Source organism: Carassius auratus, chromosome 18 (genome assembly GCF_003368295.1).
Source record: "Carassius auratus strain Wakin chromosome 18, ASM336829v1, whole genome shotgun sequence".
NCBI lineage: Eukaryota > Metazoa > Chordata > Actinopteri > Cypriniformes > Cyprinidae > Carassius > Carassius auratus.
The window spans coordinates 15,657,310-15,682,931 of record NC_039260.1 but is presented as its reverse complement, the minus strand read 5'-3'; the positions used below and the strand labels follow the sequence as shown (position 1 = coordinate 15,682,931).

Here is a 25,622-nt window from a genome sequence, read left to right as displayed (position 1 = left end):
AAACACTCGCTGCTGACTGAAAGAGTTTTGAGCTCGACTTATTTAAAAAAGTGTTTAATGCTGGTGTTAAAGCTGTTATCTTTCTGAAATGATCCTCAGCGCAGACTCTCTATTTTTATAAAAGCTCCCAAACAAAAATCATTATTATATTTTGATGATATGCAACGTGGAGCTAAACTCACGAAACGAGACGACAGATAAAATGTTACTTAATAAATACACAATTGTGATAGAGAATAAGAAGCTGACGTCCGATTTATCCAAGCGCTCATTTTTACCATGTTTACTATGGTAACGTTAATGTTTAGCGTGCATAGTCTTTTACATCGCTTATAAATATTTATGCCTTGTTTAGTGATTATAATCCACATCGGATCAAGTTATTTCAAACACTTGCTGCAAACTAATAGTGAGTTTTGAGCTCAACTGATTTTAAAAAGTATTTAATGCTGGCGTTAAAGCTGTTATCTTTCTGAAATGATCCGCGCTGACGCTCTCTAGACACGTAGAAACTCCGCCTTTGTTCATAACCCCTCCTCTAGCCCCAGCTGGCCCGCTTTGGCCCAAGGATTTCGTCGGGCCGAAAAACCCTGGCCGTTGGCCCCGAGGAAGCCCCGGCGAGGCACGATCAAGCCCCGGAAGTCAAGTATCCCAGAGTGCAGACTGGACGATGGGGCGGGGCGACACGTTGGGGCGGAGCGACACGTGTCGCCCCGCCCACCTCAGCGGTTATTGGTTTATGATTAATATGAGCTTATTGGTGTACAGATGAGTGACGATTTTACAGCTTATTGGTATAGAGAATTATGACGCTATTAGCAGGATTGGAATGCGGAAGTAGACACTCAGATGAATAAACTTTTAATATAAATTAAAAAGTGAATATAAATGTTGTGTTTTTGCATTTATTGTTGCATTTTCACAACATACCGTATAAATACAAAGAGTTTTGGATAACGACGAACAAAATAGAAATAAATGGTCTACTCCCTCAATGGCATTAGTGTAGACGCTACCTCGGCATTACTCGCTGGTTTGAAAATGACACGGCAATATTATGCAAAGTATGGTTATGTAGATAGTCATGGAGTACCTTGATTTATATATTCAAATTATATATATGTATGTGTGTGTGTGTGTGTAACAAATTGTCACCAGTCTCTGAACGTCACCAATAATATTCTGAATATTCCCTTAGCCCCTACGAAAATTTACCATGGTTCTGCTACAGTAACTATAGTAAAACTATGGTGTTTTTATAATTACAGCTCACAGTTATTAATATGCCAACAAATATTTTTACTACAATACATCCATGGTTACTTTTTGCAAGGAACGAACTATACAGGTTCTAAAGAACTTGCCCAAAAACACTTGTTACTTTCTGTTATTTGTTTTCTGAACTGCACTACTGAAAACCTCATTAATCCTCACAATCATGTCACAACTAAATTAAGAATCCATTATGAGCAATGCATAGCAAATGATGTTATCATCAAATATGAGAAACCTTAAAGAATGATAGACTGATGTAAATGACTGAAACCAGCCTTCTTTAACAGCCTTCTACTACAAAATTCAATTGGAGAATGAGCATTAAACGGGGAAATCTTACTGTCTAGCCAGGCAAACTGTGCCGCTTTCCGAAAAACTTCGGCGCACATCCCTAAACCATCTGCAAACCAGAGAAAGTGTCAAATATGCAGAGTCACCCGCCAACAAAATACCTTCACTGAGGATTTCCAGTGGAAGCTGTTGAATCAAAAACATACATAGGTTTATTTATACATGTATATAAAAGTTATTAAACATTATATAAACCCTGAATACAGACAACCTTGCTTTAAAACTCTCATTAAAAACTCTATAGATTGTTGTCACAACTGCATACTCATTCTTTTATAATAACACTAATAAAATGTTAATATATACAGTACTGTGCAGAAGTATTAGGCATGTTAGTATTTTCACATTGGAAAAAAAAAGACAATTATTTATATATTTTGCTGTTGTGTGTCAGTAGGATATATTAGTTTACATTTCCACACATTCATTTTGCCATTAATTGTAATAATCCAGTGAGATATTTGTATATATTTGTATGCGTGATCCACATGAAGATCTTTTACATTGAATATAAATATTTCTGTCTTATATGGTGAACAAAATCCACATTAGATCGCAAACAGAAGTTATTTAAAAAAACTCACTGAAAATGAATTAAGCTGAAATGTTTTTAAATGTCTTTGATGCTGATGTTAACTGATAGCTATATATTAAATAATCCACAGTGCTAATCCACAGTGCTGACCAATATAGTACTTGTACATAATACCAATTTCACATCTGAACAACTAAAATACCTCTGCATGTACACACATATGTAATTATTAGTTCTTAATGTATGTATGTGCACAAATAACCTGCTTTGCTGGACTCTGCCTGAAGACATGGTGAATGGTGAAGTTCTTCCCCTCAGTGGTTGAGCTCTAAAAGAACAAATGTCAAGAGGTAGGTATATTGCTAGGTATAGTACAGAGTAATGGTTCATGTAGCAACATTCAAACAGCTACATACATTTGCGGAGTAAAGCTGTCCAGGAGAACAGAACACCACCACCTCCTGATCATGTCATCCTGAAAAATAATAATAATAATATTATACACACAAAAATCATGCATGTCTGTTCAAATAACTTGACAAATGTGATGCCATACCTCTGTAAAATCGAACCTATGAACTAAAGCCATGTGCAGAGTGTACCACAAAGAACAATAAAAAGAGCAATTTATAACAGTTATTAACAATAATTATTCAAATTGAACGTACCATGGATAAATAAATGATCGAACATCGCATTTCATATTATAAGATATTTACACAACCACTCACCTCAAGCAATCAACGGAATAGCGTTATTACTCTGCTGCTGTAGTTGCCACCGTTCTGTTTGTTTCAACGCAAACTGCCCCCTGCTGGCTCGGAGCAAAATGTCAAAGGCGGGGAAAACAAATATGGGCGGGGCGACACGTGTCGCTCCGCCTCGAAGTGTCGCCCCGCCCCATCGTCCAGACTGCACTCTGGGGTTACTCCCGGAAGTGACAGTGGAAACGCGACTGGCCCTGGCACGCACTAGCACGCCCGGTCCTAGCTCGATAGTGGAAACAAGGCTATTCAGGTTCCTGGGCACCACTATCTCTCAGGACCTGAAGTGGGACATTTAAATTGACTTCATTGTGAAAAAGGCCCAGCAGAGGTTGTACTTACTTCGCCAGCTGCGGAAGTTTAACCTGCCCCAGGAGCTTCTGAAACAGTTCTACACCACCATCACTGAATCCATTCTCTGCAGTTCAGTAACTGTCTGGTTCAGCTCAGCTTCTAAATCTGACCTCAGAAGACTACAGAGGGTAGTCCGGACTGCTGAGCAAATCATTGGTAGAACCCACCCTTCTATTCCAGAACTGTACTTATCCAGAATTAGCAAAAGGGCCCTCACATCCAGCACACTCCCTCTTTGAACTGTTGTCGTCTGGTCGACGCTGCAGAGCACTGAGCACCAGAATGACCAGACACGGGAACAGTTTATTCCCTCAGGCAATCCATCTAATGAACACTTGATAATAACTGTGGAACACACTACACTATTTATATTTATATTCACATACACTTATTTATCTAACACATACTTAGTGTACACTTACATTTTTGCACACAGTATACCTGTAAATACATAACTGCTTATTGCAATATACCTACCATACAATTGTCAATTTGTATATTGTCATTCCTTACCTACTTGTTTGTATTTTTTATTCTTTTATTTTTTGTTCTGTTGCTGTCATTCTGTTGCACTCTGGAGCTTCTGTCAAGAAAACAAATTCCTCTTATGTGTAAACATACTTGGCAATAAAGCTCATTCTGATTCTGTGTTTTGTTTCTCTCAGAATTGTCTGTCTCTCTCTCTCTCTCTCTCTCTCTCTCTCTATGTGTGTGTGTGTCCGTGAGTTCACGTGCTAAGATGAGGAAAAGCCTCCCCCCTAACAGTTGAAAAAGCGACACACACTGAACATCTTCCTTTGTAATATATGCAATGATAAGCCTGTCTAAACTTGTTGTCAAACAAAAGAGAACATTATCACTTGTTTTTACTTCACAACATCAGTCGAGTGTTTGAAAAAAAAGAAAAAAACGTCCTTTTGTGATCTGATGTAGCTTCTTATTACAGAATGAGGCAGAAAATATATTCTACAACAAAATAAAAGCTATGTGATTAGAAATGGTGTACAAATATACCTGAGATGGCTTGAAGAACACAGATAGACCATATATTGTTGCAGGCAAGTGTTTATTTTCCTTACATTTCATCTTTCAAAATGTTTAATGTTATATCAGCTTTTTATTCAGTTACAACGATAGATGTCTTTATCCATTTTAGGGATTTCCTGGAACATCATCAGTGTTACTTCTATGATGCATATTAGAGTTGCTTTGATAGACTGTTTTGACGGTTTTACTGGTGTGAAGATGCAACACTGGTTTATGGCACTTCCCCACTTGCCAAGACGATGTCAGCAAAGTTTCAAGACATGCAAAAAGTGGCAATTTGAAAGATATCTTGGATTTTGAAAAGCCTGTTAACTTCTGCCATTTACCTTTAGTGATATTGGAAGTAAAAAAAAAAACATTTGTTTCTTATTTATTTCGTTCCACAGTATTTGATGATTTTTATTTATATAAACTGTGTTATATATATATAATAACACAAAAATAACTTGCACAAAGTTCAGGTAAACAAACTGATACCTGAACTTGGTGCAAGTTATTTGTTATTTTATATTAAGTATAAACTTGGTGTATTTTTTCATTAATTTTGGTAATAAAAGTTCTATGTACTACATTGTATTTTGCTGTTGCTTGAATTGACCATATGCACGATCACTTCCTGGTTTAAGATAAGCCAGCCCTGCTCAGTAATTTTGGTCTACTGTAATGTGCCGTTAGGAGAGCGCCCTTTGCTTGGTTTCTCTACATAATACATTCACAATTTGGAGAAAATATTTTTGTTTAAGAGGACCAAAGTCCACATATATCGTTTCAGGAATGACAAACACGAATGTTAAATAATAATAAATGTATAATATGATGTAATAAGTGTATCTGTTGAATCATGTTGCGAGTCATTGCTGACGAGCCGATGTCAAAATAGGGCTGTGCATTAAGGCCCACTCCAAATTCTATTTTATACCCCTTCCCCTACCCCTCCGCCTACCCATTCCCCATGTCCCTTAAAACAGAGTGTCCAGAGGTAGGGGAGAAAATATTCCCCTAACTGTGTGTTCACAATGCCGGCATCAAGAGTGTCCAAAATCGCTCTGTCCGCTCTGCTCATGACGGTGCAGAAAGATTCTCGAGCGCTCAGAAGTTCTGACATAGATCAAATGCTTATGTTGTATTTAAAGTGGCAGCAAAGCAAACAGGCTTGTTGATCATACACTGATCATGCCGGGCATACACTGTGTGATTTTCATCCGATTTCTAGCTGAATTCTGACTCGTGCGACTCTTTTTCGGGTTGGGACAATTTTCAGCATTGTTGTGCGTCATTTGTCGTGTAGTGTACAAGGGGAAACGAGACACGATTAACCTCTCCCGACCGACAACTCAACCATCGGACTGTACAGTGAGCGCATAATAATTGTGAGCTTTGGCTATACATCGCATGCGATCTGATCGTACAGTTGGTACCTTGCCGATATCGCACAGAAATCGCACAGTGTATGCCTGGCCTAACCCAAGGAGGGTAATGTTATAGGTTAACCTCATTAAATATTGTTGTGGACAAAGTATTAAGATCCTTTACCTAATAATGTATAAAGCACTGTAAAAAGTGAAAGTGAAAGTGAAAGTGAAGTGACATTCAGCCAAGTATGGTGACCCATACTCAGAATTTGTGCTCTGCATTTAACCCATCCGAAATGCACACACACACAGAGCAGTGAACACACACACACACACTGTGAGCACACACCCGGAGCAGTGGGCAGCCATTTATGCTGCGGCGCCCGGGGAGCAGTTGGGGGGTTCGATGCCTTGCTCAAGGGCACCTAAGTCATGGTATTGAAGGTGAAGAGAGAACTGTACATGCACTCCCCCCACCCACAATTCCATCCGGCCCGAGACTAGAACCCACAACCCTTCGATTGGGAGTCCAACCCTCTAACCATTAGGCCACAACTTCCCCATACTCTAATGCAAAATACTCTAATCCAAGTAAAAGTCTTGCATTGAAAATGCTACTTAAGAAATTATAATCAAGTATGAACATAACTTAATGTAAGTATAATCAGGGAAATTTGTTTAAAAGTAAACTGGGACTAGAGTGCTATTATTTATTAAATCATCAGATTATTAATCCTATAACGTTACTGCACATCAGCAACTCATTGTCCACGTATCACTTTTAATTAATTTTTTATGTCCCTGTATGCAAACAGGGACACATCATAGATTATTGCAAACCCGAAACAGCAATAATCAACCTGATCTCTATTGTGCCTGGGAACTAATGTGGTCGGAGCTGCATTCTCTGAAATCCTATAAAGACTTCTATGTTCCGATTGTTTGCTGCCCAACCGCGTCTTAGCTCATTACCATAAAGTTGTCTTGATTTCAACTCTCCTCGACGCTCTCAACGGCCAAGTCGTGTTGCCCCTCGCCGCTGCGAGGCCGGCTTACATTGAAAATTAATGACTTCCGCCCAATTTGACGCCGACAGTGTGCATGCACAGTAAGGATTGGGACATCACTACTATGCCGTCACACGTCATATCATTCGTCGTCTAGCTCTTACAATGCACACATATACTGGTGTGCATTAGAGCCTTTAATTATCATTCTGTATTAATCGGCAGCCATATCACCCTGGAGCCCAAGAACCTGTTGCCCACTGAAGCTATGCAGGGGCTGAGCCTGGTCAGTACCTGGATGGGAGACCTCTGAGAAAACTAGGTTGCTGCTGGAAGAGGTGCTAGTGAGGCCAGCAGGGGGTGCTCACCCTGTGGTCTGTGTGGGTCCTAGCACCCCAGTGTAGTGATGGGGACACTATACTGTCAACAAGCACCGTCCTTCGGATGAGACGTTAAACCGAAGTCCTGACTCTCCGTGGTCATTAAAAATCCCAGGATGTCTTTCGAAAAGAGTAGATGTGTGACCTCGGCATCCTGGCTCAATTCGCCCATTGGCCTCTGACCATCATGGCCTCCTAACAATCCCCAAATCTGCTGATTGGCTTCATCACTCTGTCTCCTATCCACCAGTAAGCTGGTGTGTGGTGGGCGTTCTGGCGCACTATGGCTGCCGTCGCATCATCCAGGTGGATGCTGCACACTGGTGGTGGATGAGGAGATACCCCCTCACTATGTAAGCGCTTTGAGTGTCTAGAAAAGCGCTATATAAAGGTAAGGAATTATTATTAATTATTATTAATAATGAGCTGCTTACTGACACACACACACATCGGAAATCGTGAAGCTCACACATCCAGGAGAAAATAAACTTGTCAACGTTGCCCTACGACTTTTATTAACCTGTTAATTGTCACCCGTCCCGTATACGGGACGCCTACGTTTACTATACTATATTACAATCAAATCTAATCTAATCCTGACCAACTATATATCGTTGGAAAGGTCTAAGACTCCCAAATATATATTGTACCAATATTTTTTGTTAAAAATTATGTAGGAAAAGTAATAGAATAATTTATGAGAAGAGTGCACCCTCAGAAATCTACATTACAAAGGAGTTTTGACCTTTGTTTAAAAAAAAAAGACTTCCTCGTTGCCTTTTTCTCTATCACATTTTAGAAATCATCAGAAGTTATATATCACTTGAAAACATAAATTCTCAAAATTCATCCTTTAAAACCCATTTTAAAATCAGACATTGCATTACCATGTAAATGGCACATCAAAATCATGTTACAAAATCATGTTACCGGGTCCTCCCAGTCGGGCACCACAACCACGCTGCTCCTCCTCATCGGCCGGTAGGGCTCACCGTTCCAACACCACAAGCTCCCTTTTAGCATCGGCTCGAGCCCTACCGACCGTGCGCCAACAACCACGTAGTCCACTACCTGCAGCCGGTAGGGCCTACTCTTCCAATGCCTAAGTCGCTCCCACCGGAGTACGCAGGCCCTTCTGGCCTGCCAACGAGACAACTTCTCAGAAAATCAAATCAGCCCCCGCCAGCACTCTATGCTATTCTTGGGGGGACGTTCTTTAAACTGGCAGCTGTCCTCTTGTACATTTGCTTTTTGGGGGGTACCCTAGGTTCGGGCCATTCCAGAGCTCAGTTAGTAAATTCTCTTTATATTTATGTATGTGTGTGTATATATATATATATATATATATATATATATATATATATATTAGTGGTGGGCATAGATTTTTTTTTTTTAATCTAGATTAATCTCACTGTGATCTTGAAATTAATCTAGATTAAAATGGCTCATTCGAATTATGCCGAAGGCATTCAGAATATTTGTGTTACCCAAATAAAATTGAAACAGTAAGTCTTTGAGAAGGGGTTTATCAAGCTAGGTGGTGCATTAGAAAAGGAGCTCATCTCCTTTTTCCAAAATACATCACAAAGTGCTTGAAAAAGCTGTAAACTAATTCCACATTGCACAAGGTGCAAACAACCTTACGCCTATTTCACACCAGTGTTAAAAATTTTTTCAAGTTTGTAGGTGTCAAGGTACAGAAACCAAATAATTAAATGTAAAATAGCACTGGATAGTCTTCAATGTAAAAATGAAATATACAATCAAACCTACATTTATTCAGACACCTTCAACATTTCTCACATTATTACAGTTTTGCTATATATATCAAAAATTATATCTGGTGTCTGAATAATTTTGGTTTGACTGTTAAAACTACAAAGTAAAGAGCAGTGAGTGATTTTCTTTCATTTTCTTGGATTAACATTACAGCAGCCAGTAGCTAAATTATGCGCGGTCACTTAAGGAGACAATGAACACATCCGATATAATACACATCCCATTTTTTTCCTCAACTGTTTACTTTCACTTAAGAAATAACTGACAGTTTTTTCGAGCATAATTTCCAAGGTGGATATTTTTATGGGTCCTCCATTGCCCGTCTGCAACTGGTTCAAAATGCTGCTGCTCGTCTTTTAACTGGCACAAGAAAGTATGAGCACATTTCACCTATTTTAGCTTTACTCCACTGGCTGCCTGTGCATTTTAGGATTCAATTTAAACTACTCTTATTTGCTTTTAAAGCCTTGAATGGCCTTGCCCCACCGTATCTCGCCAAGTTGCTGCACCCCTACATTCCCAGCCGCTCTCGCAGGTCAGCTGACCAGCTGCTCCTGACAGTGCCTAGAACTAGGCTAAAACTCAGAGGAGAAAGAGCTTTTGCTGTTGCAGCTCCAAAACTATGGAATGTATTGCCATTACACATCAGACAAGTCTCCTCACTGTCTCATTTTAAATCACTGCTCAAAACTCATCTCTTTACTCTGGCTTTTAATACCAGGTAATCGTGATTAATGTGATTTAAATGTGTTGTGTGTGCAGTGCATTTTATTTATTTATCTTAATTGATTTTATTTCTATAATTTCATGTTGTTTTTATCTTATTCTATTACTCTTATTTTATTGTGTTTATCTTTTTTATCCTATTGTGTTTTTTATTGTTGTGGTGTACAGCACTTTGGAAACCTTGTGTTATTTAAACTGTGCTATATAAATAAAGCGGATTGGATTGGATATTTTGACATATTTTGTATGTATTTGTCGGCACAAGAGCAAAAATAAGCAAATTCGATGTTCAAGTGTTTTGAGACGCCTTTCTCTTCGCAGAAGAGAGCTCGGTTCAGTGTCGCTGTCCGTGATACGCGGCTCTCTCTCTCTCTCTCTCTCTCTCTCTCTCTCGTGCGCACTGAACACCAGTAACCAGCTACTCCATTTAGCTTTTCCGCGTCTTGTGTTTGGATGCTTTAATGTTAAAATTGACAAGCGGTAAGGCGTAAAAACATGTGAAAAATTTAAGCTTTCGTGACGATGCGCAGCAGTGGCCCGTCAACTGTCCTGAGCATCTTTTTAGGCTGGCCTCAGTCAGTCGGTTATATATAATATCAAGGTGAAAGTCATCATAGCTTGCTTAGTATAGACCCAGCTCCCAACCCAACTTTGAGAATAGATTAACGGCGATATTTTTTTTATCGCACGATAAGAGTCTCGCGTTAACGCAGCACGTTAACGCCGATAACGGCCCACCACTAATATATATATATATATATATATATATATATATATATATATATATATAGAGAGAGAGAGAGAGAGAGAGAGAGAGAGAGAGAGAGAGAGAGAGAGAGAGAGAGAACTTTGTATTGTATTAGTGCATATTAAATAATGACGTTAATTATTACCAAGTTGTTCAACTCAAACACAATTAACCACCGTTTATGCATTCCTTACGTTAAAGGTGCACTTAGCAATATTTAAAAAAAAATTTGTCCACAGTGTCAGACCAAGTCCCAAAACACACTTGTAGCCAATCATCAGTAAGTAGACGTGTCTTGAAATGATAGAGAGCGAAAAGAGCACTCAATTTGAGTGCACAGGACAAATATTAGCAGATCAACTATAAATAGATAGATATGAAAAAAAAAAAGTATCAGAGTAACAAAACATTAAAAAGAAGGGTTATGATAAAGCAAGAGGTAGGACCCACATAAATATCGAAGCAGCTTTCCTGTGGTGGAGAGAACTCAAGTTGTGGTATGGCCTGGAAGCAGATGCCAAGGTTGTGTTGTTTCATCTTGATAGGTAAGTTTTACTTAGCTTAGTTTTACAAAACCTATTTGTGTTGGATTTAGTTTTTTGTTAAGTGGTGTCCGCAGAATAATAGGTTTCATAGACAATTGGACGAGCTTTTGGGGCAGACCTGACCTGTTGATAGAGATGGTCTTCATCCTTCCTAAGGTGGTGCCGCTGTTCTCTCTAGAAATATGGCACACAGTCTTACAGTTTATACTTGACTAACTGAGGCCCAGGTCAGGAAGCAGGCAGACTGGCTAAACCAACCGTCTGCTTGCCGCCTCACGTCACAGAAGACAGTTGATTATCAGACTCTTTCACCTAGATATCACACTATAGAGACTAGAAAATACTAAATACGCCCAAACCAATTTAAGAGTAACAATTTAACCCAGTCAGGAATAAGACCGTGTCATAGTACTGAGATAGCTCTCCTTAGAGTTACAAATGACTTGCTCTTATCATCTCTCTGTTAGTGCTATTGGATCTTAGTGCTGCGTTCGACACTATTGACCACAACATTCTTTTGCATAGACTAGAACACTTTCTTGGTGTTAATGGAAGTTCATTAGCATGGTTTAAATCTTAATTATATGATCACCATCAATTAATAGCAGTGAATGGAGAGGTATCATATCGCTCACAAGTGCAGTATGGAGTACCTCAAGGCTCAGTACTAGGGCCATTACTCTTCACGTTTTACATTTTACCCTTGGGAGATATCATCAGGAAACACGGTGTTAGCTTTCACTGTTATGCTGATGATACTCAGCTCTATATTTCTTTGTGTTCTATTGCAAAACACACCAATTTGAAAAACTAATGGAATGCATAGTCGATAATTTCTTACTGCTAAATTCTGAAGAAAAAAAAAACGGGGGTGTTAATTATAGGACCTAAAACTCTGCATGTAATAACCTAGAACACTGTCTAAGACTTGATGGCTGCTCTGTCAATTCTTTGTCATCAGATAGGAACATGGGTGTGCTATTTGATAGCAATCTTTCCTTAGAAAGCCACATTTCTAGCATTTGTATAACTGCATTTTTTTTTTCATCTCAAAAATATATATAAAATATGGCCTATGATCTCAATGTCAAATGCAGAAATGTTAATCCATCCATTTATGACTTCAAAGTTAGATTATTGTAATGCTTTATTAGGTGGTTATTCTGCACACTTAGTAAACATACTACAGTTAGTCCAAAATGCAGCAGCAAGAGTTCATACTAGAACCAGGAAGTATGAACATAATTAGCCCTGTCCTGTCAACACTGCACTGGCTCCCTATCAAACATCGTATAGATTGTAATATACTGTTTGTTATGTATAAAGCCCTGCATGGTTTAGCACCTCAGTATTTGAATGAGCTTTTGTTAGATTATAATCCTTCACATCTGCTGCATTCTCAAAACTCGGGAAATTTGACAATACCTAGAATACCAAAATCAACTGCGGGGGGCAGATCCTTTTTTCTTATTTGGCACCTAAACACCTACCTAACATTGTTCGGAAGGCAGACACACTCTTGCAGTTTAAATCTAGATTAAAGACCCATCTCTTTAACCTGTTTTACACATAACACACTAATGTGCTTCAATATCCAAATCCATTAAAGGATTGCATTAATTAGGTTAACCGGAACTGGAAATACTTCCCATAACACCTGATGTACTTGCTGCATCATTAGAAGAATGGCATCTACGCTAATATAAGTCTGTTTCTCTATTATTCTGATGTCACCGTAGCCACCAGATCTAGTCTGTATCCAAGTTAGAGGGTCACTGCAGTCACCCGGATCCAGTACGTTTTCAGACCAGATGGTGGATCAGTACCTAGAAAGGACCTCTACAGCCCTAAAAGACAGTGGAGACCAGGACATCTAGAGCCCCCAGATACAGATCCCCTGTAAAGACCTTGTCTTGATTGCAAATGATTGCACAGACTCTATTTAAACTGAACTAAGATGATGACATCACTGGATTCAATGATGAACTGCCTTTAACTGTCATTTTGCATTATTGACACTAAAAAAATGAGTTTTGTTTTATTAGCAAAGTCTCATGTGGTAAGTTGCTGGTTAGGTTTGAAACCCGCCACAGGTTGTCCGGTAAGAGACGTGGTCAAAGATGGATAATATGGGAATAACCCGTTTATTTGTCACCACAACAACAATAAAGGTTTCTGTGGTTTTTCTATAAAACACAAATGAAGAGTAAACATGAATACACATGATGAATATTCAGTGAAATTAACGATTAAACATGTTAATAAATTAAAGAAAACAAACTTGCTATACCATATACATAGAATTAAACAGTAAACAGATTTATCTGTTGCATATCCTATCAGAGGTGCTCTGTCTGGACATGCCCCGTGCTCATGCGCATTAAGTTGTTCACAGCTTTAGAATATCTCAATAATGAGCACTAATAAACAAACTACATCGAAACACAAGTGAAATGTAAATAGATAAAATTAACACAGGCAACTATGAATAAAGGTTATATGTAAATATATAGTGCAACATTGCGCTAAAGACATGTTAACAATATGTAAGCATTAGCATAACAATTACAGCATATCAGACAGCGAAAAGTAATAGACAGCCAAGTCAACCATATCACACACACACACGATTGTTTGAAAGATAAGATATATCACACTTACTTTACATTGACGCACAACCCGTAAAATGAGTGGAGCTATATCTAACATGCAATGTTAAAGTTTTGCATCTGCATCAGCGCTCCGATGGACTCACTCTCAACTTCACACTAAGCGCTGTGGGTGGGATATTTGCCTGCACGTGGATCAGCGAATGCTGATTGGCTGCCTGTGTGTCAATCAGTCTCGGTAAAAGAGAGAGAGAGATAGGATCAGAAGATTCATTATCCTTAACGCTATAATGGCCTTTTTAACAGCCGCCCCCAGATTCTGGGGACAGAATCTGTATAATTATGAAAAGGCCTCTAAGTTACAGAATGGTGTACAGTGTTACATTACTCAGGGATGCTAGGTAATCGTATAATACGTGCCACTGGGCGTGTGTATGTCTTTCTGCCCACCTTAATATTAACTGTCCTCACTCTGCCATCAGCCCCAGGGAATATTTCTGACACTCGTCCCACTGGCCAAAGCGCTCTGGGTAACTGTGGGTCAACGATCATCACTGTGTTGCCAACTTGATTGTCTGATGTGTCATTTTGCCACTTCTGACGAGTCTGAAGTCCAGGAAGGTAAAACTTCAAGAAGTGCTTCCAGAAGTGGTCAGCGAGGACTTGGCTGTGACGCCACCGCCGCCTGCTTATGATTTCTGACTCCGTGTATACCACTGGAGGTAGTGAGGAATCTGGCCGCCCCATCAAAAGGGAGTTTGGAGTGATGGGGTCTGGGTCTGCAATATCAGATGAAGTATAGCCCAAGGGTTTTGAGTTTAGAATTCCCTCAATTTCAACTAACACTGTTTGTAGCACTTCAAAGGTTACTGACTGAGCTCCAATGGTGGCTGTCAGTGCCTGCTTAAGAGAACAAATTTCTCGTTCCCAGCAACCTCCAAAGTGAGGAGCATTTGGGGGGTTGAAACGGAATTTAATCTTTTGTCTGGCTAACTGTGCCTGAAGTTCAGGGGCAAGAGCTGCAAAGGCTTCCCTGAGTTCCCTTTCTCCTCCTTTAAAATTGGTACCTTGATCTGAAATGAGTTGAAAGGGGGTTCCACGTCTGGCAGTGAAACGTCTGAGGGCCATGAGGAAAGAGTCAGCATCAAGGTTGGGTAGGACATCAATATACACTGCTCGAGTGGTTAGGCACTTAAAAATGATACCCCATTTCTTTTCAGTCCTCCTACCGACCTTGACAGCATAAGGACCGAAACAGTCCACACCTGTGGAGTAGAACGCAGGCCGGAATAAACGTAGTCTGGCTGGAGGTAGGTCTGCCATTTTGGGGATATCTGGATTCTTTCTCCATTTTTGGCACTCTACACAGCTTCTTTGAAAATGCTTTACAGCTTCCCTACCGCGGAGAATCCAGTACTTGCGTCGGAGTTCAGCAAACACTCTCTCATACCCTGGGTGGTGGAGTTTCGCATCATAACTTTGTATGATGAGCTGTGTAATTGGATGCTTAGCGTCAAGAACGATGGGATGTACTGTGTCTCGCTCAAGGTTGGCACTGTGACGTAGGCGACCTCCAACTCGAATCAGTTGGGTCTCACTGTCAATTTCAGGTGCTAATGCTTTTAAGCGACTGTTATGAGCGAGAGGTTTACCAGCTCTTAACTGTTCAATGTCTGAAGTGAAAGACTCCTGTTGTGATTGTTGTAGGAGAGTGACTTCAGCATCTTTGTAGGTACTGGCTGTCAGGCTGCCAGTGGCCGCCCCATGGGAAGCTGTGGACTCTATCAGCTCTTGGAATGTTTTATACTGATCAAGGTTAGTGACTGAGGTGCTGATAGTAAAGCATGTAAGTGTGTTTAACCTAGTCTGGCGCAACTCGTCTCCCTCTTCCTTCATTGGAGATGGTGTTTCAGGCCACAGACTCTGAGGGTGTTTTAAGAATGATGGTCCCTGGTACCAGTGGCTACCTGGACCAAGCTCATTCAATGTCTGTCCCCGTGTGATGTCATCAGCTGGGTTACTGGAAGAGGGCACAAATCTCCATGAGTGCTGATCCGTGATATCTTGGATCTCTGCCACCTGGGTGCCGACAAAGACTTTGAATCTACAAGACTCAGATTTGAGCCAGGTAAGTACGGTGGTTGAGTCAGTCCATAAGGTGATGTGATGAAAAGGCAAGGTTAACTCAGTGCTTACAACTTTGGCCAGTTGAGCACCAGTTAACGCCGCACAGAGCTCTAGGCGGGGAATGGACTGCTGCTTCTTTGGTGCCACTTTGGATCTTGCTGTAAGAAACGATACTTCCACATCTCCCTGCTGGTCTTCCGTCCTTAGGCCACTGAACCATATGCTCGTTCAGAGGCATCACAAAAGATGTGTATGTCCCGCTGACTTGTTTCTTTGTTTTTAGCTGGACTGGTATAAGATCTTGGGAAGGCAATGTACGGTAAAGAAGCTAACTCTGCTTCCCACTCTGTCCAAGTTTGTAATAGATCAGGGGGAAGGTTTGGATCATCCCAGTCCCTCTTTTTGTCCCACAAGCGTTGGACTATGAGCTTAGCCCTGGTGGTGTATGGAATCAGGTAACCCAGGGGATCATACTGACTAGCCAATGTTCTGTAGATATTACGCATAGTGATCTCAGCATTTTCTGTGGGACGATATCTGTAGGAAATGGTGTCTGTTTGTTGGTTCCAAATCAGTCCCAGGGCAGATTCTTGTGTGTCTGTTTTGCCGTGAGAGATCCAGAGATCAGCACTGGCTGATTTCAACTCTGTGGGCAGGTGGCTTATAGTTAACGGCTGGTTACTAGACCACTGTCTCAATTCAAAACCACCATCTGCCAATAGGGCCCAGATTCTGTCGACAAAGGTTTTGGCTTCTTCTGTCGAAGTGAAGCTCTGAAGACAGCTGTCGAAGTAAAAGGACTTCATGACAGAATGTCTGACATCTTCTCCAGGTTCACTGTGATCTGAGACATGCCTTTGAAGGGCATACACTGCGCAACAGGGACTGCAGGTGGTCCCAAAAGGAAGGACTTGCCACTCAAAAACTCTGGGTTGTTTTTGTACCTTGAGGTCTCGCCAGAGAAAACGTAACAATGGTCTGTCTTCTGGGAGCAACCGGACCTGGTGGAACATCCCACGTATGTCACTGCTGACTGCAATGGAGTGTTCCCGGAATCGGAGTAAAACGGCGAGTAAAGAAGGCCCCAGAACTGGTCCCGGGAGCAACAGGTCGTTCAGATTTTGGCCCTGATAATGGAAGGAGCAATTAAAAACTACTCTGTTTTTCCCATTGTGGTGGACCATATGGTGTGGGATGTACCATGAATGGGCAGAGTCCTTTTCATCATGCTGATCCAGCTTAACTACATAACCTGCTTGTTCCAGTTTATGAAGCTCTGCTGTGTATGCAGCTGATTGGTTTGGATTTTTAGCCAGTCTCTTTTCAGTAGCTCTCAGCTGTGAAATCACTGCCTCTTTGGGTGCTTTGAGCTGCGGCATTTTACCCATAAAAGAGGAGTGGCATATCTCTTGGTCCCATCTACCTCCACTCTGACTGTCTTGGTGTCAAGGAGCTTTATAGCCTCCTGGTCTTGTTTGGATCTGGTGCTGGTCTTTTCGCTGCGCCAAGGCAGCACATCCATTTCCCACAGTCTTTCAACGTTCTTGTAGAGATCTTTCTCAGAAGATGAAACTGAGGTGAAGAAACAGTGCTGTTCATTCATGTCACACTTGAGGGGTGGCACAGGCCCTTGTAATGTCCAGCCAAGGTGTGTCTTGATGGCAGCAGGCCCCCCTGGTGGTCCAAGACGAACTGGCTCCACTGGAGTAATGGGATGGGGGTAGTCGGAACCGATGAGCAGCACAGGATGGACTGTCTCTAAATGCCGTAGCGGCAGACCTCTCAGGTGTCGATATTTCTCCTTCAGAGCTTTTACTGGATGGGTATGTTCAGCCAGGCTTAGTTGCTGGGCCGTAAAAGCACCTTTAATGTGGAACACCTTCTTGGGCTGTGACAGTGGAGAGATAGAGAATGACACCACTGCCCCACTGAGGACTTGGAGCTCTTGCCTGACTGTGCGGAGCGGTAAGTCTTCCGGTTTACCTTTGAGGCTAAGCTGCTGAGCGGCACTGTGTAAAAGGATGGTTCTTTCTGACCCATCACCCTGGATGGCGTAGGCAGTCATCTGGTGTTCTCCATTCCTGAGTATTACTTTACTTATCTTGAGCAGGACTTTTCGGCTGGCAGGAGGCTTTCGAATGAGTAGAATCTCGTTCATGGTATTTAGTAGACAGGAATTGGTGTCGCAGGTGGAAGCAGCTTTTGGTGGCACAGTCTGTGAGCTCTCAGCACCTTTTACTGTAATGTCATGAAGACTTAGCAGATGTCGATTATTACACTGCTTGCAGCGAATTTTCAGACTGCATTCTGTTGCTTGATGGCTCCTGCCGCAGCGCCAACATCTGTTGTTCTCCCTGATCCACTGTCGCTTCTGCTCTGTAGTGAGTTGCTTGAAATTTGAACAGTTATTCAAGGAGTGCTTAGTGTGATCGCAATAGGGGCAGTAGGGTTTTGGAACAGCTTTCATGGTAGGAGCTGAGGTACGCATTTCAAGAGTTGTCTTCTCAGTGTTCAGCAGAATGTTTGTGTTTTTATTAAGAGGCTTGTGTTCTTTGATTACCTCTCTGGTTCGTGCAGTAGGCCATCTAAGCTGGCTGGTTACAAATCTAGATGTGTCCTCCTGTACTTGAATTTCGTACTCCAACCATTCAGAGAAGTCCAAGAGTGTTGGAATTGGAACACGGTGTGGATGAGCAAACCGGCGAAAACTTGATTTGAGATCATGTGGTAATTTTTCCAGCAGTCTGGAAACATGGGATCCACACTGCAATTCAAAGGTGCCCTTTCTTCCGATTTGCCCCAACATACCAACCAGTGAACGAACTTTGAGTGCAAACAGTCTGAAAGCTTTTATGTCACCGCTGTTGATGTTTGGGCTATCCATAAGTTCTGCTATTCGCTGTAATGCAAGCTGGTGTGGCTGACCGTACTGCAGGTCCAGAGCAGCCATCGTTTTTGTGAAGGGGGTTTGTGAATGGCTGTATGAATCAGCGATGAGTAATACCTCTTCTAGCTTGAGATGGTCTGTAAGAATCTGAAACTTAAACCTCTCTGTGGCATTAGCAGGGAGTATGTTCTCTAAGGCAATCTTCAAACGTGAAAACTCTCTTGGGTTTGGATGTACAAAGTCTGGTATGGTGGGAGTAGGGCCTTTGTACATGGACTCTGGTCCGAATTGAGGCACTTGTCTCGATGAGCTATAGGGCATTTGGTGACGCCAGGCAGAATCATAAGGGGTAGAGTCTGCCTGCTCCTTGTTGTATGGAGGATAATAACCACGTCCTTGGTGGTAGCTTTCTTCCTCCTCTGGGATCCCCTGACTGAATGGCTGAGGACTTGGCATGTTATAGGGAGAGTAAATTTTGTCTCCAGGAACTGCTGCCAAAGCTGAAGATTGTTTCTGACTTGAGAAGCGGTCTCCTCTGGAACGTGGTGCAGGCACAGGCTTAAGACTTCCCTCAGCTGACTGCATGTTTTTTCCTTGGCGCGGTGCAGGAATGTTTTTTTTTTAAGTTGAGGTTGAGCCACAGGTCGTAGTTGACTGGCCTGAATCTGAAGCTGCTGCATCTGCCACTTAAGTTGCGAGAGCTCTTGACCATACTGTTGATTTGTCTGCTTCAATGCATCCCTTTCCATCTGCATCACCTGTACAGTGTGAAGCATGTTCTCATTTGCATAACGTAGATTGCGATTTCGTTGCTTAAGCAAGGCGTTCTCAGACCTGCCTGGGTCATTATCGGACCACTCTTCTGAGCTGTGATACTCATCATCTGGAATCTGAGGAAGCTTAAATGCCATCGCGCCCTCCTCGTCTGACAGCTTGGAGGGTATCTGAGTGTATGGTGACACGGGTTCTGGATGCAACGTTGGTAAGACGAAGCCGGTAAGATCATAATCTCCATATCGGCTGGGAAGGGAAGTCTTCCTTCTGACACGCCCAGTTGGCTCATCATCTGCATGAGTTGACATCTTATAAGTCTGCAGCAAGTCTCATCCGGCTCGATGGACCATAAAAAAATGAGTTTTGTTTTATTAGCAAAGTCTCATGTGGTAAGTTGCTGGTTAGGTTTGAAACCCGCCACAGGGTGTCCGGTAAGAGACGTGGTCAAAGATGGATAATATGGGAATAACCCGTTTATTTGTCACCACAACAACAATAAGGGTTTCTGTGGTTTTTTCTATAAAACACAAATGAAGAGTAAACATGAATACACATGATGAATATTCAGTGAAATAAACGATTAAACATGTTAATAAATTAAAGAAAACAAACTTGCTATACCATATACATAGAATTAAACAGTAAACAGATTTATCTGTTGCATATCCTATCAGAGGTGCTCTGTCTGGACATGCCCCGTGCTCATGCGCATTAAGTTGTTCACAGCTTTAGAATATCTCAATAATGAGCACTAATAAACAAACTACATCGAAACACAAGTGAAATGTAAATAGATAAAATTAACACAGGCAACTATGAATAAAGGTTATATGTAAATATATAGTGCAACATTGCACTAAAGACATGTTAATAATATGTAAGCATTAGCATAACAATTACAGCATATCAGACAGTGAAAAGTAATAGACAGCCAAGTCAGCCATATCACACACACACGATTGTTTGAAAGATAAGATATATCACACTTACTTTACATTGACGCACAACCCGTAAAATGAGTGGAGCTATATCTAACATGCAATGTTAAAGTTTTGCGTCTGCATCAGCGCTCCGATGGACTCACTCTCAACTTCACACTAAGCGCTGTGGGCGGGATATTTGCCTGCACGTGGATCAGCGAATGCTGATTGGCTGCCTGTGTGTCAATCAGTCTCGGTAAAAGAGAGAGAGAGATATGATCAGAAGATTCATTATCCTTAAAGCTATAATGGCCTTTTTAACAGACACACTGTTTTACTAATTAATGTTGTTCAGTTGATTTGATACAATGTATTATGTTTAAAGCGCTGTATAAATAAAGGTGACTTGACTTGATTTATTTGAATATGCTTGTGTGTCATCTTCACTTGTTTCCACGATTGTCATTGCCATGGTAGTGTACATACGTTTTGGACAGATTTAAAAATAAGGGCGAGGTCCTGTTGGGGTATGGACGTGTTGGTTTTGATGCTTCCAAATATCAACACTTTTTGGCAGAAATCGCTTCGTGCACCTTAAATGATTACAAGAGGGCACACCATGTCACACAAATTAAGTAGCTAGTGTTGATGTAATGTTCAGTGAGAAACAAGAGTGCTTGGTCAAGGAAAGATCAGTGTGTGATCTGAATTTAATATTATTTGTCCACAGAGGTAAGGTCGGAGATCTTTTCCTCAGAATCCAAAACTCAAAGTTCAGACCGACCAATGGATCTGGGCTTGGCTGAAGACCATTTCTCTCGACCTGCGGTAAGCACTTAATCTGCAGTTGTACTGAAATGATAATGACAATAATGAATTCTCAGAATGTCTTGAATGATCAGAATGATCTGAGATTGCCTCACATGGCATATTCAGCCCACAACCTTCTGGTTAGATGTTCGCCACTTATCACAGTGTGTCAGTTTGTACTTCAGAAGGATATTTCTCAAAGATCATTGTAAATGTCAAACATTTGTTTTTTGTTTTTTTGTGATTTCTGTGCAGCTCAGTCCAAAGACCATCTGAGCCAATTTTGGACAAAATATGACAACAATTTACCTTTGCACCAGTTCAGCAGGAGAATGTAGATTATTGTACTTGTGTTAAAGGGTTAGTTCATCCAAAAATGAAAATTATGTCATTAATTTCTCACCCTTATGCTGTTCCAAACATGTAAGACCTCCTTTTATATTCGGAACACAGTTTAAGATATTTTAGATTTAGTCTGAGAGCTCTCAGTCCCTCCATTGAAACTGTGTGTACGGTATACTGTCCATGTCCAGAAAGGTAAGAAAAACATCATCAAAGTAGTCCACGTGACATCAGAGGGTCCGTTGGAATTTTTTGAAGCATCGAAAATACATTTTGGTCCAAAAATGGCAAAAACGACAACTTTATTCAGCATTGTCTTCTCTTCCGTGTCTGTTGGGAGAGAGAGTTCAAATCAAAGCAGTCTGGATATCCGGTTTGCAAACGAATCATTCAGTTCACCAAATCTGAAGATGAACACCGAGCCGAGCAAGATAACGAAAAATAGACTGACTCGTTCACGAGTGAAGAACCGGTTGCATCGGTTTTCGGATCACCAGTAGTTCTTTCGGACAGTTCGATTCAATAAACCGGTTGAAGAAAACTGTTCACCGGTTCTTTTGCGCTCGACGTAATGGCGTCATTTGCGACGATTGTCCTTGATTCAAGCCTTCGGTTTACCCGCGCTCATAACACTAGCACAGAATCAGTTCAGAATCAATCACCAAAAGAATCAGTTCAGTTCAGACGCCCTGTGTCGGTCTGCTTCACGCTGAATCACACATGCGCAGTATCATCAGCTCCTCGGTTCACGAATCGGACGCGTCTAACAGAAACGGTTCTTCACTCGTGAACGAGTCAGTCTATTGTTCGTTATCTGGCTCGGCTCAGTGTTCATCTTCAGTTCTCTCTTCACAGCAGTTCAGTCAGTGTACTGTTTGAGTGCATGCATTACTCCTGGATATTGGTTTGTTTGAACTCAGAGGGAGGGAGTGTCAGCCACATTAAAAAAGTGAACAGCTTAAGTCATTTGTGGATTAATGAGTATTAGAGATGCGAATCGTTTAAAACGATTCATTTCGATTTGGTGAACTGAATGATTCGGATATCCAGACTGCTTTGATTTGAACTCTCTCTCCCAACAGACACGGTAGAGAAGACAATGCTGAATAAAGTTGTCGTTTTTGCCATTTTTGGACCAAAATTTATTTTCGATGCTTCAAAAAATTCCAACGGACCCTCTGATGTCACGTGGACTACTTTGATGATGTTTTTCTTACCTTTCTGGACATGGACAGTATACCGTACACACAGTTTCAATGGAGGGACTGAGAGCTCTCAGACTAAATCTAAAATATCTTAAACTGTGTTCCGAATATAAAAGGAGGTCTTACATGTTTGGAACAGCATAAGGGTGAGTTATTAATGACCTAATTTTCATTTTTGGATGAACTAACCCTTTAAGTTGCCACTGTGGGCAGATTTTTCTGTGTTGCATGTGTTGCAGGATAGAATCCATATGATGCTCACTAAGTTTTGGTTGACAGTCTGTGGATGGTAAGTTCTTTCAATACCACTCTAGTGGTGAATGGATTGCAGAAGTTGCCCAGATTTGCCGGGATACTTGTGTGCTTCTTGCTGGGAGTATTTATTATGCTGCCCCAAACTTAAACATTTTTGATTGATGACATTGATTGACCCGCTCCCTTAGGGATTAACCTTATGACATATGTTATGACAGGTGATATGACATCTGTTCATAGGCATAATTTGTGGGTGGGACATGTCCCCACCACTTTTTGGCAGGGTCGATATTGTACCTTTGTGAAAGATCCATCATGAGCCTGAGCAGATCACAACAAAAAAATTAGTCCATCGACACAAAACAGGGAGCAAAGTGGTCTTCAATTGTGATAGGTTTATTAATTCTTGCTTACGCAAGATAAAAAGTGATCAAACCTAATTAGAGAGGAAAAAGACCAAAAAGTTTATTCCATGTGGATTACATCACAGGAGATCCACAAAGGACATAACTGGCCATGATCCTTTCAAACTGACAGAGGACAACATTACACACCACCTTCACCAGGATACAATAAGTAACAACCTCACTAGACAAAACATACACTGTATTTATAGGAGGTGGCCAGCACCATGAAACAAAACAAGGGAAAACTAAACAATACACATTTTCACAACAACAGGAACAACAACAAATTTGGAATGAACAGTACATTTAACTAAATTTTAGAGCCATGGATAAATTTTAGTTAATGAAAAAGGATTCTATTAGGCAAAAATCTAAGTTGGTACAGTCTAATTTCCTTTAGAATTCACATAAAACAGAACAACTTCCTGTTTGAATCTCTTTGTCACTAGGCTGGTCCATTCCCACAACACAACAGGTATTAAACATTTCAAGTCATTTTAATAACAAGAATGAATTTGCTATGTTTATATAAAAATCACATTTTAGCCAAAGACGAATTTTAACTGGTTTTAATGTTTTAACCTTAAACCAAACAACTAACTCAGTACAATGACAAATAAAGATTGTAAAACCAATATTGTAACGTCCTTTTATTTGATCAACTGCAAAGATGAATATATATAAGAATTGTGTGTTTTAAATCCAAACCATCACACATCCCCCCATCTAAGATCTCACACTGGTAAGCGGTACAGTTGTATTACTTTTCCCGGACACATGCTGGATGTTAAACTTATAAGGCTGCACAGAAAGGTACCAGCGGGTAATTCTAGCATTGGTATCCTGCATTCTGTCCATCCACTGCAATGGTTGATGATCAGTTTCAATGGTAAACTCTCTACGAAGAAGGTAGTACATGAAGGTGTCCAAGGCCCACTTTACTGCCAGACACTCCTTTTCAACGGTAGAATACCGTACCTCCCTTGGATACAGCTTTCTACTGACATATGCCACTGGATGTCTACTGTCTGACTCACCCTGAAGGAGCACTGCACCAATGCCATTATAAGAGGCATCAGTCTGCAACACAAATGGCTTTTCAAAATGAGGGCAATAAAGCACTGGCTCTTCACATACCTTTATATCCTGGAAAGCTTCCATTGCTTCTCCTGTCCAGTAAACCCGGTTAGGGCAAATTTTCCGAGTCAAATCAGTAAGGGGTGCCACAGGAGCAGAGAAGTTGGGTACAACTATTCTGTACCAACCCGCCATCCCTAAGAATGATCGGATCTGAGTTTTTGTCTCTGGAAGAGGGCAGTTTTGGATAGTCTCAATCTTTTGAAGCTGGGGTCTAATGACCCCATTACCGACTACATACCCAAGGTACTCTATTTCTTTTTTAGCTAGAGCACACTTGGAAGAGTTAATGGTGAGACCTGCCTCGTGGATGTGATTGAAGACCTCCTTCAGATGTTGGAGATGTTGCTCCCAGGATGAACTATACACAATAATGTCATCCAAGTATGCACCTGCGTAATCGCAAAGGCCAGAAAACACCAGATCCATAAGCCTCTGAAATGTAGCTGGAGCCCTATGTAACCCAAAAAAGCATAACAGAAAAATGGTAGAAACCCCAAGGAGTGTGGAATGCAGTCAGTTATTTTGCCTGGGCAGTCAAGGGGACTTACCAGAAACCTTTACAAAGGTCAATAGTGGTTATCCATTTAGCTTGGCCTAGGCGATCAATCAGTTCATCAATCCTGGGTGTTGGATAGGAATTGAATCTACAGACGGAATTAAGATAACGGAAATCCACACAAAAACGAAGACTTCCATCCTTCTTTGGAACCAACACCACAGAACTACACCAGTCACTTCGAGAGGGTTCAGTGATGTTCATACTCAATATTTGATCCACTTCCTCTTTTAGAGAGATCAAGAGTCTTTCAGGCCCACGATAACTCATTCGTCGAGGTAATGCTCCATCACAAAGTACTATGTAATGCTGTACCAAACTAGTTCCTCCAGGAATCTCTTTAAACACATTTGGGCTACAGAGACCTCGAACGTGTTGATGTAATGACAGATGTTGAAAGTCCAAAGTAAAATTAAAAGGACTGGGCAGATACTGTTCACAAACCTCCTCTTCATCTTCCACCCTGCAAAGCATTAGGACCTCCCTTGCAGTATCTGACCTCTCATGCCAAGCTTTTAACAAGCTGATATGCAGGACCCGTTTAGATCGGCTCTGCCCTGGTAAGGCAATATAATAATAATCGGTAGACCCCAACTTCTGAATCACCTCAAAGGTGCCATGCCATTTAGCCAGTAGCTTACTATTGTCACTAGGACGCATCACCAATACCTTAGCTCCTGTATGAAAACTTCAGGCTCTGACCTTTTTGTCAGGTTTGCTGACGACT

At 41.1% G+C, this 25,622-nt stretch overlaps 1 protein-coding gene across 5 annotated transcripts in view; it reads left to right on the top strand.

Annotated features, from left to right (window-relative positions):
• Positions 1–25,622, top strand: part of def8 (differentially expressed in FDCP 8 homolog) — a 110,555-nt gene that overhangs the window by 7,910 nt on the left and 77,023 nt on the right. For 3 of the 5 annotated variants that reach the window (XM_026287787.1, XM_026287785.1, XM_026287786.1), the window contains exon 2: positions 20,911–21,008. The exons of the other annotated variants lie outside the window; for them this stretch is intronic. In XM_026287787.1, coding sequence (XP_026143572.1) covers positions 20,911–21,008 — 98 coding nt within the window. The remainder of the gene's footprint in view (positions 1–20,910; positions 21,009–25,622) is intronic. 5 annotated transcript variants of the gene reach the window in all.